Source organism: Cladophialophora bantiana (assembly GCF_000835475.1).
Source record: "Cladophialophora bantiana CBS 173.52 unplaced genomic scaffold supercont1.9, whole genome shotgun sequence".
NCBI lineage: Eukaryota > Fungi > Ascomycota > Eurotiomycetes > Chaetothyriales > Herpotrichiellaceae > Cladophialophora > Cladophialophora bantiana.
In genome coordinates this window covers 1,038,227-1,055,114 of record NW_015971583.1, presented here as the reverse complement: position 1 = coordinate 1,055,114, position 16,888 = coordinate 1,038,227, and the positions used below count along the sequence as shown (strand labels likewise).

General features: G+C 51.8%; 8 protein-coding genes across 8 annotated transcripts; 5 read left to right on the top strand and 3 right to left on the bottom strand.

Moving 5' to 3' along the window:
* Positions 1 to 315: 315 nt before the first annotated feature.
* On the top strand, positions 316 to 2,260 carry Z519_06686 (uncharacterized protein; the record flags this gene model as incomplete). The annotated part of the gene is made up of 5 exons (XM_016764424.1): positions 316 to 479; positions 529 to 658; positions 715 to 1,328; positions 1,385 to 1,756; positions 1,816 to 2,260. 5 exons carry the CDS (start codon positions 316 to 318, stop codon positions 2,258 to 2,260), a joined length of 1,725 nt encoding a protein of 574 aa, XP_016619506.1.
* A 1,134-nt stretch (positions 2,261 to 3,394) lies between these two features.
* On the top strand, positions 3,395 to 4,585 carry Z519_06685 (uncharacterized protein; the record flags this gene model as incomplete). The annotated part of the gene is made up of 1 exon (XM_016764423.1): positions 3,395 to 4,585. The coding sequence occupies one exon, from the start codon at positions 3,395 to 3,397 to the stop codon at positions 4,583 to 4,585; it is 1,191 nt and encodes a 396-aa protein (XP_016619505.1).
* Positions 4,586 to 4,786: 201 nt separating this feature from the next.
* Positions 4,787 to 6,025, bottom strand: Z519_06684 (uncharacterized protein; the record flags this gene model as incomplete). The annotated part of the gene is made up of 1 exon (XM_016764422.1): positions 4,787 to 6,025. One exon carries the CDS (start codon positions 6,023 to 6,025, stop codon positions 4,787 to 4,789), a length of 1,239 nt encoding a protein of 412 aa, XP_016619504.1.
* Positions 6,026 to 6,501: 476 nt separating this feature from the next.
* Positions 6,502 to 7,662, bottom strand: Z519_06683 (acyl-CoA thioesterase II; the record flags this gene model as incomplete). Its single annotated transcript, XM_016764421.1, has 1 exon — positions 6,502 to 7,662. The coding sequence occupies one exon, from the start codon at positions 7,660 to 7,662 to the stop codon at positions 6,502 to 6,504; it is 1,161 nt and encodes a 386-aa protein (XP_016619503.1).
* A 947-nt stretch (positions 7,663 to 8,609) lies between these two features.
* On the top strand, positions 8,610 to 10,562 carry Z519_06682 (uncharacterized protein; the record flags this gene model as incomplete). Its single annotated transcript, XM_016764420.1, has 2 exons — positions 8,610 to 9,926; positions 10,023 to 10,562. The coding sequence occupies 2 exons, from the start codon at positions 8,610 to 8,612 to the stop codon at positions 10,560 to 10,562; spliced, it is 1,857 nt and encodes a 618-aa protein (XP_016619502.1).
* A 435-nt stretch (positions 10,563 to 10,997) lies between these two features.
* On the top strand, positions 10,998 to 12,450 carry Z519_06681 (uncharacterized protein; the record flags this gene model as incomplete). The annotated part of the gene is made up of 6 exons (XM_016764419.1): positions 10,998 to 11,237; positions 11,314 to 11,366; positions 11,442 to 11,616; positions 11,710 to 11,940; positions 12,088 to 12,198; positions 12,280 to 12,450. The coding sequence occupies 6 exons, from the start codon at positions 10,998 to 11,000 to the stop codon at positions 12,448 to 12,450; spliced, it is 981 nt and encodes a 326-aa protein (XP_016619501.1).
* Positions 12,451 to 12,796: 346 nt separating this feature from the next.
* Positions 12,797 to 13,645, top strand: Z519_06680 (uncharacterized protein; the record flags this gene model as incomplete). Its single annotated transcript, XM_016764418.1, has 3 exons — positions 12,797 to 12,885; positions 13,017 to 13,157; positions 13,303 to 13,645. The coding sequence occupies 3 exons, from the start codon at positions 12,797 to 12,799 to the stop codon at positions 13,643 to 13,645; spliced, it is 573 nt and encodes a 190-aa protein (XP_016619500.1).
* Positions 13,646 to 14,252: 607 nt separating this feature from the next.
* Z519_06679 (uncharacterized protein) lies at positions 14,253 to 16,782 on the bottom strand (the record flags this gene model as incomplete). The annotated part of the gene is made up of 13 exons (XM_016764417.1): positions 14,253 to 14,298; positions 14,374 to 14,514; positions 14,612 to 14,976; positions 15,071 to 15,130; positions 15,200 to 15,327; positions 15,410 to 15,515; positions 15,574 to 15,636; positions 15,704 to 15,732; positions 15,800 to 15,900; positions 15,969 to 16,007; positions 16,073 to 16,348; positions 16,433 to 16,541; positions 16,620 to 16,782. 13 exons carry the CDS (start codon positions 16,780 to 16,782, stop codon positions 14,253 to 14,255), a joined length of 1,626 nt encoding a protein of 541 aa, XP_016619499.1.
* Between the last annotated feature and the right edge of the window lie 106 nt (positions 16,783 to 16,888).

Genomic DNA, 16,888 nt, shown 5'->3' with positions numbered 1-16,888 from the left:
ATCTCCCAAGCGAGGACGATCTGTCCTCATATGGCCTTTGGATCCACTCGCCGCGTGCCGAGTAGTCACTCGGTAGGCTTTGTGGGCTCTACACGTCGCCACCTTCCATGGTAGCATTCCAATAGGCCATCCCCACGTTTTCTTCAGCTTTGACCCTTGCAAGGAGGAATATTCCCTTGCAGAATGACATCAGTGCCCCAAGATGGATTACACAAGATCGCCCTGTTGTATTAAAACCCTTTTCTTCTCTGCTGGTGCCACTTTCCGGCCTTTGTTGAACTCGCAAAAGATCGATTCCCATCACCACTACCCAACATGAAGGGCATGAGCACAAAAGTGTACTTTGACAGGTACAACCCCAATTCCGAGAATGGCGAGGATGTCAGGCGCTCTCTGGCTGGCCTTGACTACTCGCCGCTCCCTCGGGTGACACTTCGCTCGTTGGCTATGGGCTGCTTGGTCTCCATGGGCGGTTTGATGTAAGTTGAACTCACAGAATGGCTGCACATATGCTGATGCATCATCCAGCTTTGGCTACGATACTGGCCAGGTCTCAGGCTTTTTGGAAATGCCAGACTTCCAAAGACGCTTTGCACAATCCCAGGGAGGTGGGAAGTATAAATTCAGCGATGTCAGGTCCGGGTTGATCGTCGCAATGGTATGGATGAGCGGCTCCTTGCCATGCTTTGAAACCCTCTACTAACGGATCTTCAGCTATCCATTGGAACGCTCATTGGGGCTTTGCTGGCTGCCCCACTAGCGGACAGGATTGGTCGTAGATTCTCGGTCAGCTTTTGGACCATCGTTGTCTCGGTCGGCTTTGTCATTCAGATCGCGTCTGTCGACGCATGGATCCAAGTTATGATCGGTCGACTGGTCACTGGCTTCGGAGTTGGAGCGCTGTCAGTTCTTGTCCCGATGTTCCAAGCCGAGACTGCTCCACCGTGGATTCGTGGCGCTCTCGTGTGCACCTACCAGCTCTTCATCACTCTCGGGATTTTCCTAGCCGCATGTTTCAACTACGGAACCTACAAAAGCCAACAGAACAATTCGGCATCTTGGAGGATTGTGATTGGCCTCGGCTGGTTATGGACCCTGATTCTGGGCTTGGGCGTGCTTGTATTCGATGAAACTCCGCGATATGCCTTCCGCCGAGGGAGAACCGAAGAAGCGAAACAAACTCTCATGAAGGTGTACGGTGCTCCTGCTAACCACTACGCCATCTACACGCAGATGGAGGAGATTGAGAGCAAATTCCGTGCCGAGGACCAGGTAAAAGGAAACCCTATCCACGAATTTGGAGTTATGCTTCGAGCACCAAGAATGGGGTAAGTATTAAGATCGGCAACTATGAGGAAATGCTTGGTTGACTCATTGACTACAGATATCGAATTGCCCTCGGTGTGATGCTACAAATGTTCCAGCAACTTACGGGAGCCAATTTCTTCTTTTACTACGGCACCACGATTTTCAAATCCGTCCAGATCAGCTCTTTCGTCACTCAAATGATTCTCAACGGTGTCAACTTTGGGGTCACCTTCATTGGTCTCTATCTCGTTGAACACTATGGGCGAAGGAAGTCTCTGATCGCTGGGAGTCTATGGATGTTCGCCTGTTTCATGATTTTTGCATCAGTCGGCCACTTCTCGTTGGACAACCAGGACCCATCCAGAACACCCAAGGCCGGCATCGCCATGATTGTCTTTGCATGTCTCTTCATTCTGGGCTTTGCTACGACATGGGGTCCTATGGTTTGGTGAGAAAAATTTGACGCATCTAATTGCCGTTGAGACCTGCTAACCATTTGTGACACAGGACGTTGATTGCCGAACTCTTCCCGTCACGGTATAGGGCTAAGGGGATGGCCATTGCAACCGCTAGCAATTGGACTTGGAATTTCCTCCTCGCATTCTTCACTCCATTTATCATCAGCGCGATTGATTTCCGTTATGGCTATGTGTTTGCCGGATGCAACTTGGCCGCAGGGCTGCTTGTGTACTTCTTCGTCATTGAAGGTCAAGGCCGAACGCTAGAGGAGATTGACACGATGTATATTGAACATGTGTCTCCTATGAAATCTTCCAAGTGGGAAGCACCCCCCGCGGCAGAGATGGCTCGAATCAGAAAGCAGGCGGGGACTGAAGTTGCTCCATCTGACGTGGAGTCAAGGGGCATTTACAGCGGAGAGACGGAAAGAGGGCTTGATGGTGAGAGGGAAGGCGAGAAGATCGGAGATATTAACCATGCCGAGAAGGTGTAGGCGTGGAAGCTACATGGTTTGTGGACTTGTACGTTTGCATTTGTACGAGAAGTAGCTTCTCAAGGGAAAGGTTGGAGTTCATGTTGCGTTGTTGAGAGCCAATCTTCCAAAAGCCACTTAATGCAGAAATTAGTCAACTACTTCGCCGTGGCTTACCATGGCTTTCGGCATTTCCTTGGTGCTTCACCCCATCCCTCAAGCGTTGAAAGGGATCTCCTACTGTGTTTCGCGCAGCGAATCTGCCCCAGGCGACAGGCAGACGCGGAGCGTATCAGACAGCCGCGCCGACCATGTATAAAATCTCTGTCTCTGAACCTTGCAATCAAAGTTTCCTATAGATGAGGGCCGAGCATTCACATAGCTTGCATCGGCTCATCGGCTTTGGGTAGGAGGTCAAGTGGTGGTCTGAGAGCCATCCCCATATTCTGGATGGTTCGCAAGGCTGCAGTGCCCCCCGGCGAGGCTGACTCCTCCATGAATACCATGATAATCCACTACCGAAAAACAGACCGGGCTCGTTATAATTAGCTACAAGCATAGGATTGGGCCTGCTGTGCATCGGCGATGTCAGGTATGACTTGGCCTGGTGAAGGGCCCCCGGGCGACTTAACCATTTAGTAGCTTCATGTAGTGCTCATCCAGACTACGCCACTTTTAAGCCAGTGCGTACTTGGGGTATGTACACTGATCGCGCCTCCAACCTCGGCGAAAAGGTTGACCCGCCAACAATTTCGATTTGGTCACAAAGGCCAATGGGGTATGGCCTACAAGGTCGTCGTCATGGCAGGTCGAATCCAGCTGCATTCTTGCTTCACCGCGGAGTCTAGAAAGGGGATCTCTGACTTTACCGCTGATTCTTTACCGCTCAGCAGCACTGGTAAAGTGCGTCTTTCTCAGAGGAAGAACCAGAGTTCCTCATTTCTGTGGTTGAGGCACGTGACCGTTTGGCTCACTGACGGCCTATTAATTTGACCTCCGGCAAGCCGTTTGGGTTCACATCACGACTCGGCTAATAAGTCAAACGTATGAGTAAAGCAACACTTCCCAACCGTCTCCTCATCGGGCCCCAACGGACACCCGTACATAGAAAGACTTTGACTCAGCTAAATTTCCCAGATCTTGTTAAGCACAACCATGAAAGGCCCTTTACCAATTCCTCGACAAAGGTCCTGGCCTCCTCGGACCATTGACAACCAACTGGGAATAGCAACGCTATCTCTGGGTAATTGGAGAGAGCATAAGCTTGGCCCTCGCCTCGAGGCGGCCGCCAAAGCTGGATACCAATGGATTGACCTGTTTGACGAATGCTGGGCAGCGTACTTGGAGGAGCACGGTCTGGATGGGGAGAAGCTGTGGGAGGCCACCACAGAGAATCTCCAGGTCGCTCGCAAGCTTGGGGAGCTGGTCAAATCCCTAGGAATGCAGATATCCTGCACCCAACCGCTTCGAAAGATCGAGGGGATCAAAGACCCGATAGAAAGGCGAGCCACTCTCGACCTGGTGGCGAAGCGATTTCCATTCATGCGAGCGTTTGACACTGATCTGGTGTTCATGTGTGCCAGCATCCGCTCAGATAGTGGGGTGACTTCGGATTTGAAAACGGTGGCCCAAGACCTGGCCGAGATGGGGGATATGGCCGCCGCATTTTCTCATACAGACGGCGGTCGAATGTTAAAGATCGGTTACGAGGGCCTTTCATGGGCCACGAGAAACACTTGGTCAGCGTCCTGGGAGGCTGTTCGTGCGGCGAACCGGCCGAACGTTGGTCTGGTGGTCGACGCTTTCAACGTTTTGGCTGTGGAATGGGCCGATCCCCCTAATCCGGCCGGGCATGGGCGCCTCTACGAAACCATCGAGGAGTCGATCACTCTGCTGTGCCTGTCACTCGCATCTCTCGTGGCGTCTGTCCCCGGCGACAGGATCTTCTTCTTTCAGGTGGGGGATGCCGAGCTGGTCGACCCGCGACGCCTTTACAAAGAGCCTCTGGACCCCGAGACCCCGGCATTGCTGCCTTGGTCTCGAGGCCATCGCCTTTTCCCATTCGAGACTGCCAGAGGCGGTTACATGCCGGTGGAGCTCGTTGCTGCCGCCGTCCTTGCAACAGGATATCGAGGACCTATGTCATTGGAAGTTTTCAATAACTCTCTTAACGTGGCGGGTGGGAACGTACCTCCAGAGCACGCAACCCGTGGTATGGTCGGGCTTCGAAAGGTTTTGGAGGCAGTGAAACAGGTGCCGCCGTTCTGGGACCCTTCACAAGAGGTATCGATCGAGGACTTGGTGCTACTATATCACTCCAATCGGCAGGTAAAGCCCAATATATAACCATGGTCAAGTCGCTGGAGGAAATCGTTCCGCCCTCTCAAGCTGGCCATAATTCCTCACCACCGCGGGATGGATATGTGTGACTAACAACATGTGGAACCTGGTTAAGTGACGAGTGATAACTATTGATTTTGCGGATCGAAAATACTTGACTCCTGAATGGACCCACTTACGGCACCTTCGATTTACTGAGATGTGTGTTCACAGATTCGCCGTGCTGCGAAGAACAACGCCGCCGCCGTATTCAATCTCATAATCTCGACCTTGTCTCCAGCCTACCCAGTCGTGGAGCAGAGTCTCACCCCCTTCGCCTGGCGCCAGAGTTCTGATCTCCCAGCCACCACCCGCGGGCTCTCTCGAGGGACTGTGAGACAAAGCGACCGCCGCCCGCTGTTGGTATCCCGACGTCTCTAGCTCCTGGTGCGACAACACTGGGAGGCAACACGCATCGGTCCCGTCAAAGATATCTTCCCACTCCTTACGCGTCTTACTCCGGAACCGCTCCCTCAGCACCGCCTTTAGTCGCGGCCACGTCAGGCGGTCCTCCCGTCTCCCACCCCACTCGCTGGACTCGCCGTCGTCGCCCAGCTGTAACTGGAGGCCCCGACACAAGGCGGCGAAGAACTGAGGCTCCAGCGCCGCCACCGACATGTATGTGCCCGGTTCCTTGCATTCGTAGACGTTGTAGTAGGGACAACCGCCGTCGACGAGATTCTCCCCGCGCGGTCGGTCCCACTGGCCCGGGATCTTCTGCGACAGCCGTGGTGCCGTCGCTAGGTACGAGACACCGTCGACCATATTCGCTTCGACAATTTGGCCCTTGCCTGTGCGGCTGCGGTGGATCAACGCCATCAGGATGCCCGTCACACACATGTGGCCGCCGCCAGCAAAGTCTGCCAGCAGATTCCCTGGCGGGCTGGGAGGAAGCGGTCGTCGCCGAGTTCCCCTGACGGCTTCAGGCACAGCGTCGTCGTCGTCGTCGTCGTTGTTTTGGTTGTTGGTATCCGTCGGACCCAGCATCGCCAGCACCCCAGATACGGCCAGGTAGTTGATATCGTGGCCCGCCATGGTCGCGTACTTGCCGTCCCTGCGAAACCCGGTCAACCGGGCCACGATGAGCCGCGGGTTCGTCTTTAGCAATACACTGTATGGATCCAGCCCCAGTTTCTCCAGCACGCCTGGTCGGAAGGGGTCGATCAGGACGTCCACGCCGCCGTTGCGGAGCAGTTGAAGTAATACTCGTCGTCCCGCCGCGGATTTCAGGTCCAGTTTGATGGATGATTTACCACGGACAAGGACGTCAGGACTCGGTGTTGCCGGCGGTGTTACCCGGTCTATGCGGAGGACGCTGGCGCCGTAGTCGGAGAGCATGAGTCCCGCAAATGGTCCCGGGGCGAGACCGGCGAGTTCAATGACTCGGATGCCGGAGAGACTGGACATTTCGTCCTGTGCATGCCTTCTCGACACCGCTTTTTTCTACCGCGGGGAATCTAGACGTGATATGGCGTTCGAGGTTGCTTTCGTATACAATTCTCTCTGTGCGTCTCCTCTCTCTTTCACTGCCTCTTTCTGAGGTGAACTGAAGGAGGTGGACAGACTCTCATTTAAGCACCGATACCAGGTCGAGGGGAGATGTTGTCATTCAATATTTGGGGGCAATGCCCGTTACTATAAAGATTCAGTTTCAATTAACCGAAGGCCCTCCGCGAATGCCGCCGGTTGCAGGCCCTGGGGAATTTCGGAATTATAAAATTCTCTAATTCCTAGTGCATGAGAAGAGAACCGAGAGGAAATCATTGAATCTCGAGATTTCCGCGTCTTTGATTACCATACCATCGGACCGAAGAACATGATTTGGCCAGTTTGAAAGGTTATTTGTAGAATCTTGATATATATATTTTTGTAACTCATGGGTGTCACAATCGGCTTATTAGGCCCTTTCCTGCGGCAGTAACACGATTCTCTCTCTCATCCAGGAGCCGAACCACACCCTCCTGCACACAACTCGCCAGCAGAGTGCCTTCTCTCGACCAGATCTTTTGCGTCGCTACGCCTCGACCATCGCCGGCCCAATGACTGGCCAACTCCATGAGCATCCATTCGTCGGCGCGGACGGCTTTCGGAGCATGGAAGAACATGGTGTGGCTCAAGGTGACCATCATTCCCACACGCGGCCGGGACTGATCTTCATTATCCTGGGGGTCAAAGGTAGACTGGCCCCTTTTCTGAACCGTCACATCTTCGTCCGAACCCGGAACTTGGAAATGCCGCATGGTTTCCTGCTGGTGTTGCGACGGGTCACGTCTCCCTATCTCAAATTCGGTAAGCGGCGGCTTGACAAAATCCCATATGCTGTGTACGTGAGGGACGGTGCCAATAAAATAGTTATCGCAAATGTAAGCTAGTGCCGCCAGATGTGTATGGACTCCGCGGCTGCTGCCGGAGGACGAGGATATCTTTTGACTGGCTTTGCTCCAATGATGGATACGTTTCTGGTGCGGGCATTGGGCGTCGGTATTAATAATGCCGACCTTGTTCGTCAGGTATGGAGGAAGTTCTGGCCTGCCAAAGGAGACGTTATTCCAGCCTGTCCTGCATTCTTGCTCAGATGTTGGCTCTGGTATGCCCCTCGGCATCAACTCAGCGTGCCGTATTTGTATCTGTTGTCTCGATGTTGTGTCGTTTCGGGTGAAATTGATGATCGCCGTGAAGATTATCTTCTCTCCCTTTTTTTGAACTACCTTGACCGTGCGTGTGGCGAATGATTTCCCGTCACTGACGCGCGAGACCTGATAGACAAGATGTTCATCGGCCCTTCCAGCCAAGACGAACTGTCCATGAAGGGAATGTACAAAGAAGTATGATGGCACCGTTGCCTGGGCGGCCTGGAGGCTCTGGGCAATGCAGATTCCACCGTATATGCCCTTGGCGCCTGGCGGGTGCCAGAGTGGTCCTGCATTGGTGAAGATATCACTGCTACCGTTCTTTGCAGGGGGGAGCCGTCGCACTTGTAGCACTTGTTCAATCAATGACCTCGATTTCAATCCAGCGGTATGAATGTTGTCACTGTCCTCCATGGAGAGTGGCCGGACTGGATTGGACCAGCGGTGCGGTCACTGGCACGTTGGTGAGGTTCGATAGACACCTTCCAAGCCAGCCTTCTATCGCACAATATCGAACAGAAAAGAGATTCCAGACATTCGTGGATGATGACATGGTCATATTTCAGCTTTTGACGACCAAAACAATCGAAACAGCAAGGATATTCTCTGTCTATCCTGAGTTAGGCGACCGAAGAAGTATTCGGAAATACGGAGGAAGCGGCTATCTCAGATTTCAAGCAGCCAACATCAGACAAGCTGTAGCTCCAGAGCTCACACCTAAAAGAGTGCGAGGTACTGGGTATCCGGTATCTAAATTTGGCCTCCGGCTTCCGGAGTTTGGGGGGTCGAGAGGGGTTGCCGAGGCTCGCTCGAAAAGGGGGAACGGAGGGGAACTTGGACATTACAATCGCAGTCGTTATCCACGCCAATCCAGGGTAGTAGTGCCTCTTCTTTTCCTTTCCGGAAGTCCTACTCGAAAAAAAATGGAACAGGGAGCTCTTGTAGCTCGAGGCGGGCCACAATCTGCATCACCAAAGCCCAAGACTCGGGGGAAGTATATTAGCAAGGCATGGTACATGCTTATTTCCACATCGTCTTTTTGTGGGCGTAGGCTCACGGCAATCTAGCATTCCATGTCGTCAGAGCAAGACCAAGGTACGTGAATGAATTTCCTTTATCTTCCCGCGCAGTGGGAGATCGGCCCATGAACACGTGCTGACACATTGTCGAAGTGTGCTGGAGGCACCGTTTGCGAAAACTGCCGCCGTCAAGACAAAATATGCACCTATCCTGCCCGTGCCAGAGTTCGGAAACCCAAAAGGGGTCCGGTTCCGGGGCTCGGCGCCTGTCCTACGACAGACAGGTCAGTCATTCTGCGTATCGGAGTCCTCTCGAAAATCCCACTGACATTTCCCTTGTTAATGGCAAGATTGCCCTTGACAGAGATCGTTGACATCGCCCCCGACGAGTCAATTAGTCACAATACTAGTTCAATGTTGGATCGTCTCAAAAGCCTTGAGCAACATGTCGATCGAATGGACAAGGCTTTGCACGCAGGCTCTGCTGCTCAACCTGACGACGCTGAAGCACCCCTGGATACTGAGATATTTGCCCCGTCTCCTCCTGATCACGCCCGTGCCGCCTCGTTGAGCTCTCACATCAATGCTTTGAAGAAGCTACTGCTCCCCGCTTTGCCTCTTACGCAACAGTTTCCACGCTCTGCTGAAAGAGATCGGCAATGCAGCGAGCAACTAGTAACAAAGCAATATCTCCGCAACTGTCCCTCCTTGACCCGGCTTAAATTCCTCGTCGGGTTATATTTTGAACACTTAAGCCCCTTCTTTCCATGTCTCGACGAAGGGGAATTCATGCAACGCTGGGAACAAATTGAGAATGATCTCACCCATGACGGCAACAGCCTCTGCCTCCTTGTGCGACCCTCATCACGGACGTTCCTGATGTCCATGTGCCTGGTCCTCGCTGTCGCCACATACCTTGACCCTTGCAGCCATGGAGAAGATCAACCGTCTACCCTACCGGGATGGAAATACGTTTTGATGGCCGAACACATTGCCGAGGGCGACCGTGGTCATTCCCCGTGGCTCTTGACACCCGACATGGATCTAATGCGTTATTATGTCCTGAAGGCCATGTACATGATCCATACCGAGAAGTTGACAGCGGCATCTCATGCCATCGGCACGGCTGTTCATTTAGCTTTCGCCTTGTCACTCAATGATGAATCAACCTGGAACGACTGTCGTTCCGAGGCAACGGCCGATGCGCGGAGACGGCTGTGGTGGACCCTGTTTTACATGGATCGCAGGATCGCCCAGAAATGTTGGAGGCCGTACCTCATCCGAGAGAGTGAGTTTCTGGTCGACGACTTCGCCAACACGACTGAAACAGCGGCATCAATCGGGACGGCGGACTGTGGCAACCACAGTGACACCAATTCCCACGTGCGGACGACAAATAGAGTCCTGACTTCCCAGTATGTCCAGACCAAGATCAACTGGGCTCGACTATGGGCACTGGTTTGGGATTCTCTGTTTGCCGTGCGGCCGACATCCACAGACCATGACAAGCAGGAAGAGATCGAAGTCTTGGATGCAAGGATCCTCCATTCCCAAAGACAAACTCATGAAAGTTTGTGCTGGGACACCTCCCTTCTCCCGAACTATCTGGCGGCTGGAGAGCCTGAGGCACAGGTCCGGGCAAGACTCGTAACATACGTGGTAAGCCTATTCTTCCCAGGAGACTCTGGTATATCTCATACCTTCTTTCGTTATGTTCAAATGGCTAAAAAAATCTGGGAATCGTACGGCCTATAGCGAATCAACCTGCTCCGTCTCTTGATCCGACAATCATGGAAACACACAACTGCAATCGACGCTCGAGAGTCTCGAGTATGCATTGAGCTTGCCAGTGATACCATCGAGGCTATTCTGGCCTACATGGCCTCAAGAACCAATCCAATTCCCTTTGGCCTAAATGCGGTGGAATGCGTGGTGGAGTGCATTTGCCATCTGGTGCCGCATGTCACTATTACCAGCAGCAGTAGACACTGGAGCAGCGGAGATGACGTGCCGATGTCCTCGCTGACGCGAGCGATTGAATTTCTCCAGAGCCTGTCCACAACTCTGGGGGCGGCGCGCAGAGCGTTAGATGCGCTTGGAGAGATCGTCGACAGGGGGTGGCTGGGGCTGTTTAGGTCAAACAGTGAGCCGGAACTTGACTATTACACGCTGCTCTTCCAAGGCACCGCAAAGGGCGGCGATGATAGTAGTGGTCCTGGGCCTTTTGACGAGCTTTTTTCACTTGAGTGGTCAGAGGCCTGTCGCTCTACCTTGGACAAGGGCTCATTCATCTAGATGAGGCAATGCAACGAGGCTGCTGCATCGAAATATAGTGCAATATATCTACAGCAGCTCCGGACCCGCTAAGTTTGGCTATCACTACGCTCTAAACTAGCCTTACTCCTCTCGCTTGAGCGACATACAAGATTTATTAGCAGTTGAGGGAGGAATCCGGCCTGGCTGGTTTACTCTATACTCCTCCGGATACGCCCCTTCCACAATTCCTCCTTCCCGCGCCTACACGGCTCCGGAATTAACCCCTTTTCTGGTTCGGAAATGTCTAATTCCGTCACCGGAGGCCGCTTTTACATCTGTACCTAGTACCCTTTGCTCGATGTGTTCTATGGAAAGGGAAAAGAATACAAGACATATCAAAATACTTATTGTATCTCGTAGATCGATTGAAGTTTCTTTGGCCAGCCAAAACACCGATCTGTCGAAGTTCCCATCATGGCCCCAATCACTTCACCCCTGAAGGTACACTTGCGGCGCGACCGCTCCATCACCCAATTCATGCTGGAAAATGTCTGTAACACGGATTCTGGCAAAGTAATTTGCGAGGACACTTTGTCCGACAAGCGTTTGACTTATGGAAGTGTGCGCGAGGATGCCTTCCGGGTGGCGGAATCCATGCGTACGGTGTATGGACTTCAACCCGGCGATGTGGTGTCTATTATCTCCAGAAGTTGTGTGAGTTCCCGAAACCTGCTCTCTCCAGACTCTCGGTTTGCTGAATCTTTGTGGGGTGGGTGGTTGAGAGAAATAGGTCGACTACATCCTTGCCACTCATGCGGTTTGGGCCGCTGGTGCCACAGTGAGGTGAGTTTCGACTCGCATCAAAGAGTGAATCCTGGTGATATAGGAGGCAATCTGAGTCTTGACACATAAAAATAGCACTATCAACCACTCAAACACGGCCAAAGACATTGCATTCGCCATCGGGATCGTGAAGCCCAAAATTATAATCGCTGATGCGGCCGTCAAGAAGAAAGTGGATGATGCCGTACAACGTGATCGGTCTCAGGTCTCGATCATGACTCTCCTGTCCCGCGTACCTGGCCACCATTTGGTATGCAACTCCTTGCGGATCTCCTCCGCTCTCTCCTCCCCGTTTTTATCTTTTGATTTTTGTCGCTAACTCTTACGATCGGTGATGTGATAGTTTCCAGATGATTTTCTTCTCCAGCCCGGTGCCAGGATCTCCCCCGAAGCGTACGTGCTTGATGGGCAAGACGCACACAAACGGTGTGCTGCCATCGTGCTGTCAAGCGGCACCACCGGTCTTCCCAAGGCCGTGATGCTCTCTCACTACAACCTGACAGCCATCTGCGAGATGCTTCGGCTCCATGACCGGGACAACTGGAGAGGAGACATGAGAGAGGTGTTCTTCCCGGTAAGCATTTTTGGACAGTTCCCATTCTTCTCATGACGTGCACAGTTGGCTAACCTGTTAACTTGATGAGTCTTCCAGCCCCGTACGTAACAGTGTCTGAGTGTCTGACCATGATGTTGCCTTTTGTCAGCGAATCGGTCTTACAAGATTTTTCTAGTTTCCCATATCTACGGAATGTACGTTTGCGCCCTGCTCGGGCCGTGGCTGGGATGCTACATCCAATTGATGCATGCATTTGACATGGGAACTTTCTGCCAGGTAAGTGGAAATTAATAGCCCCCAGCTGATTAGTAACTTCTCTCTGTACCTCATTCTGAATTTGTATGCTTATTGTTCTAGTTACTGCATACAAAGAAAGCCACATTGGCCAGGCTAGTTCCAACAGTAGCTCTAGCTCTGTCTGAGTCTCCTATCGTGTCAAAGTACAAATACCCGGACCTGGAATACTTTTCTTGTGCAGGAGCAGTGCTAAAGGTTGCTTCTTTTCATCTATCTCCTCTTCAATCTTAGGCCTCCAGGCGTCTTGACATAAAGCACAAAACAGAAAGACAAATTAATCAACGACAGTTGCTGACGGTTCGCATCTTACCATTAGCCCCACGTTGCCTCGAAACTCCGCGAGAGGTTTCCCGGCGTCAGCCTCTGTCAAAGTAAGTATATCTTAATCGCGCCAAGAGAAGATCAGCGCGAACAAAGAGGCGGGAACTGATTGCTTGTTTTACACGTTCATACGCCTTCAACGCTGACACACAATGGTATAGCGTACGGATGTACCGAGACGTCTTCATGCATCACCCAAAGTGGCGTTCGAGACCGGGATGCTCCACTAGTGGCAACGGGAACTCTAGTGGCCAACATGACGATTCGATTTGTCGATGACAGCCTTCAAGAAGTGGCCCCAGGCACGCCAGGAGAGATATGTGTCTCGTGTCCCACCATCATGATGTATAGTTAACCCCTTCCCCCTATCACGGAATACTATCAATTCAACTGCCATCAAGCAATATTCACTCCTTCAAGGAAGAGAGGTAGATGCAAATGAGCTGACGGCGCGAATTCCTCATGATTTTATGCAGGGGGTATAAGGACAACGAGAAGGCAACCCAAGAGAGCTTCCTAGAGCCCGGCTGGTACCGGACCGGCGATATTGGCTATTTGGATAAGAGTGGATATCTCATCATCGTCGACCGGATCAAGGATGTAATCAAGTACAAAGGGTACGTACAGTGCTTGTTTTTCTCCCCTTTCCGAACCTCTTTCCCTCCCACTTTCTATTCAGACTCCCCATGGTTCGCAACGAGAATTATAAAAACAGTGAGGTTTTTTTCCTTCTAATCCAAGTCTAATGTTTCTAATCCCCAGATTCCAAGTCTCTCCGAGCGAGCTCGAAGAAATCATCGGCCGCCACCCGCACGTCCACGATGTTGGGGTCGTCGCGACCTGGGCCGACTCCGAGGCCACCGAGCTCCCACGAGCATTTGTGGTCGCCGATCCCGGAGTGGCCGTGAGCGCGTACCCACGCCTCGCTGACGAGATCTGTAAGCTCGTCGCGGATCAGGTGGCCGGGTACAAGAGGTTGCGGGGCGGTGTGCGGTTCGTAGATAGCCTGCCAAGGAACCCGACCGGTAAGCTGTTGAGAAGACAGCTGAGAGATGAGCAGGAGAGGGGAGAGGGTGCTGGTGGTCAATTGAAGGGGAAGATATGATGTTGAAGAGTAAGGGAAGGGACTCTCTCAACCAGGATCTTCTTAGAGGATGCGCCTAGAGAGATATAAGCCAATTACATCAGAGTCAGATCCAGTCTTCTTTCGCATTCGCTGGAGGTCCTTTACAGAGTTGCTTCCCTTAGCACGGGCAGGGCATCTACGAGAACAAAACACAAAGATTGCCTCAAGGTACAAAAGCCGTTTGCTTCTTTTAGTCTAATTCTTTGCTGACAGATGTTTGTCGAGAAGACGTAGTCACTTTAGGGGACTGTGATTTAATCTAGACTCATATGGTGGTAGGAAAAGAGAGAACGAAAGCGGAGGCGGATTTCAAAGCACTGGCGGGAGAAATGACCAAAGCAGAAATTCATTCATCGTTGAACGACAAAGGACGTCACATCTGCCAGCTTTCATATCGGTTCCCATAAGAAAATTAAGTCCCCTTCCAGGGAACGAGCACGAGGGTGATGGATTTCAACCCCATCCTTAGCAAACAGGCAATTTCAGTTTCGGTTTTACATGACCAATCGTCGTGCCATGACTTTCTGGACTCTCCTAGAGAGCTCCGTACCTTGCTATGATGAACTCTCATTCTCTTTTTATTGTTTCAGCCAGAGTAACGGAAGTGCTTGTTCTTCAAATCGGTCTCATCTCTGTGTCAAAGTAGTTTGTCAGTATTCAGCATCTATCACCAGCCTGCGTAATCCAGGGAGAGTTGGTTCACGTACCTTAGACCGGACATCTCGTCCAGGTTCGCTTCACCAGTAGTATATGCCGGGTTCGTCAGAGCCTTCTTGTCACGGGCACGGTTGGCCAGTCTCATCATGAGCCATGTGGAGAAGGACAAGATAATGTAGATTGAAAGGAAGCTTGAGGACAAAAACAGGTCAGTTTTCTTCGTTATGATTCAGCGAATATGAAAGGAGAGAGGAAGATATCTATAATGCTCGATTCGGCAATACGTACCTTAGAACGAACGCAAGACCCGTGTGATATCGAGGGCTCTCCGAACCCAGGAAGGTCTGGGGCGTTATAATGTTGACCACACAGTAGAGGAAGAAGGCTGTCGAGGTAGAGATCTGTTTCCTGGTGAACCCGGCGGTGTTCGTGCCAATAACAGCCATGATGACGGTGTAGTTTGCTCCGGAGCAGGAAATGATGATTACCGAGGCCAGTCGTCGTCCTTGGTATTGTGTCTCAGCAGGGGTGACATAGAGGATAACAATGCCAATCAAAGCGATGACGCTGGCGATGGCCACCAAAGGTTGCTTAAAATTGCGAAATCGTGGCAACAGCGTCGGAGGAGCGGAGACTATCATTTGGGTTACAGCCTGGACAATTTTGTATGTCAGCAATAAGACAACAAAGACTAGGAGATCAGTGGTGTCTTCATAAAACATGGTACCTGTGGTCGCTGTCGCTTACCTGGACCGCAAAGTTCGGCGCCGTATACAGCTGTGCTTTCAACGCAGTGTAGCCAAATCCCTGAATCGAAGAAAGAACACACGTCAGCGGCTATGCTCCAGTCCCTACTTGCGATGGTCCTTTGGTTACCTTAATGATGATTCCAAGAAAGTTTGTGGTGACATTTCCCGCCGCCTGCGAAAAGAACATTTGCAGCACCATCATCCAGAAGCGGTAGTCGAGCACAGTCTCCTTCAATTGCTCCCATTTGAAATGAGCTAGAGTGTTTGGTAGCGTTAGAGTTAGTCCCATGATCTGCTTATGTTCTGCGGTTTACAACATGATGGGCGGTGTTCTTACTGTTCTTAACACCCAGTTGATCATCAACTAGGCGCTTGATAGCGATGGCCTTTTCTCTCTCGGTCAACCACTTGACCGACACAGGCGAGTCCGGCATGAAGAAGTACTGTTAGTAGTGGAATTTAGCGGAAAAATGCTCTGAATTGCGTCCAGAGATCCTTTACCAGTAGAACGCCAGTGATACAACTCAGCAAGCCCAAGAGCAGAAAGATTAGTCGCCAGCTCGTCTGGTGATAGAAGAAGTCGTGTCAGCATCAAACCGGCGACTAAGAATCCATTCTAACGTCTTCTTACCAAAGGGCCCGACTCAACATGTCCCAGACCTAGAAAAAGGGTCTCCATTAGTCGCTGAACAGATCTGGCTCAAAGTCCAGAATCGAAGGACCCTACCCCAGTAGATGATGAGAAAAGGAACTGGAAGAATGCCGTTGGTCACTGTCCACAAGCCAAATCGTAGGGACTGTTCCTGTTGCCGATACCACATCGTTGTGCTATTCGGACGAGTCAGTGTAAACTGTACTCACCCAACTTAAACAATAAAGCAAAAATGGGGTCTCACATGAGGAGGAGGCCAGGAACCAAGGACGATTCAAAAACCCTAGGATAATTGATGATCTCAGCAGGCTTCCGGCGATAGGAAGGACATGGGGATTTGCGTTATACCCTAGGAGAAAGCGGAGGCCCAGCAGCGTGGCATAGTTCTGCGCCCCAACACATCCCAACAGGGTGCCACCCCAGATGAAATATGCACAGCCGATGAATTTTCCCGCATGGAAGTACTGGAGACCGCGTCCGGAGACGAAGGAGCCAGCCAGGTAGCCAAAGTAGAAGATCTGGCCATCGCGGTGTTTAGAATGGGAATCCTGGATATTGACGAAGTATTGGCTATGCTGCTCACCGAAACACACCATGAATACTCTTGGCCCTTCAGGTTTAGATCTTCGCGCAGACCGTATGTTGCTGCTGCTCCCAGTCCAGACTGTGAGACAGGAGGAGGTGAGCGAACCGAACTCAACCCGTCACTTTGAGATGTCGAGGAGGAGCCCAACCTTATCGACAAATTGAAGACCACAAGCCCAAGCTGCCAGCGGGATGATGCGCCAATCGATCTTTCTCAAGACAGCGGATTTTTCTAGAGACCGATGCACTCAGTACGGTCCTTTTTTTCCTCTATTTTTTTTTTCAGGGGCCTGAGCCTCGGAATCCTCACCTTCCTCGGTATAGTGGGTATCTTCTTGAGCCTGCACGATACTGGCTCCAACGTCCAAGTCGTCGGCCGCGAGGGTAGTCACATGCCCTTTGCGTACTCCAGTCTCGTGGTCGACGGCCTCGACCTCTTGAGCATTGGTCGACTTCTCTGCGGCAGGATCCATTATCTGGAAACAAAGACGTATGGCCAAGGTGATCAATCAAAGACCATAGGATATCCAATTCAAATGTAGGATGCTGGGGAAGCAATTTAGGGAATGCCAAACGGAC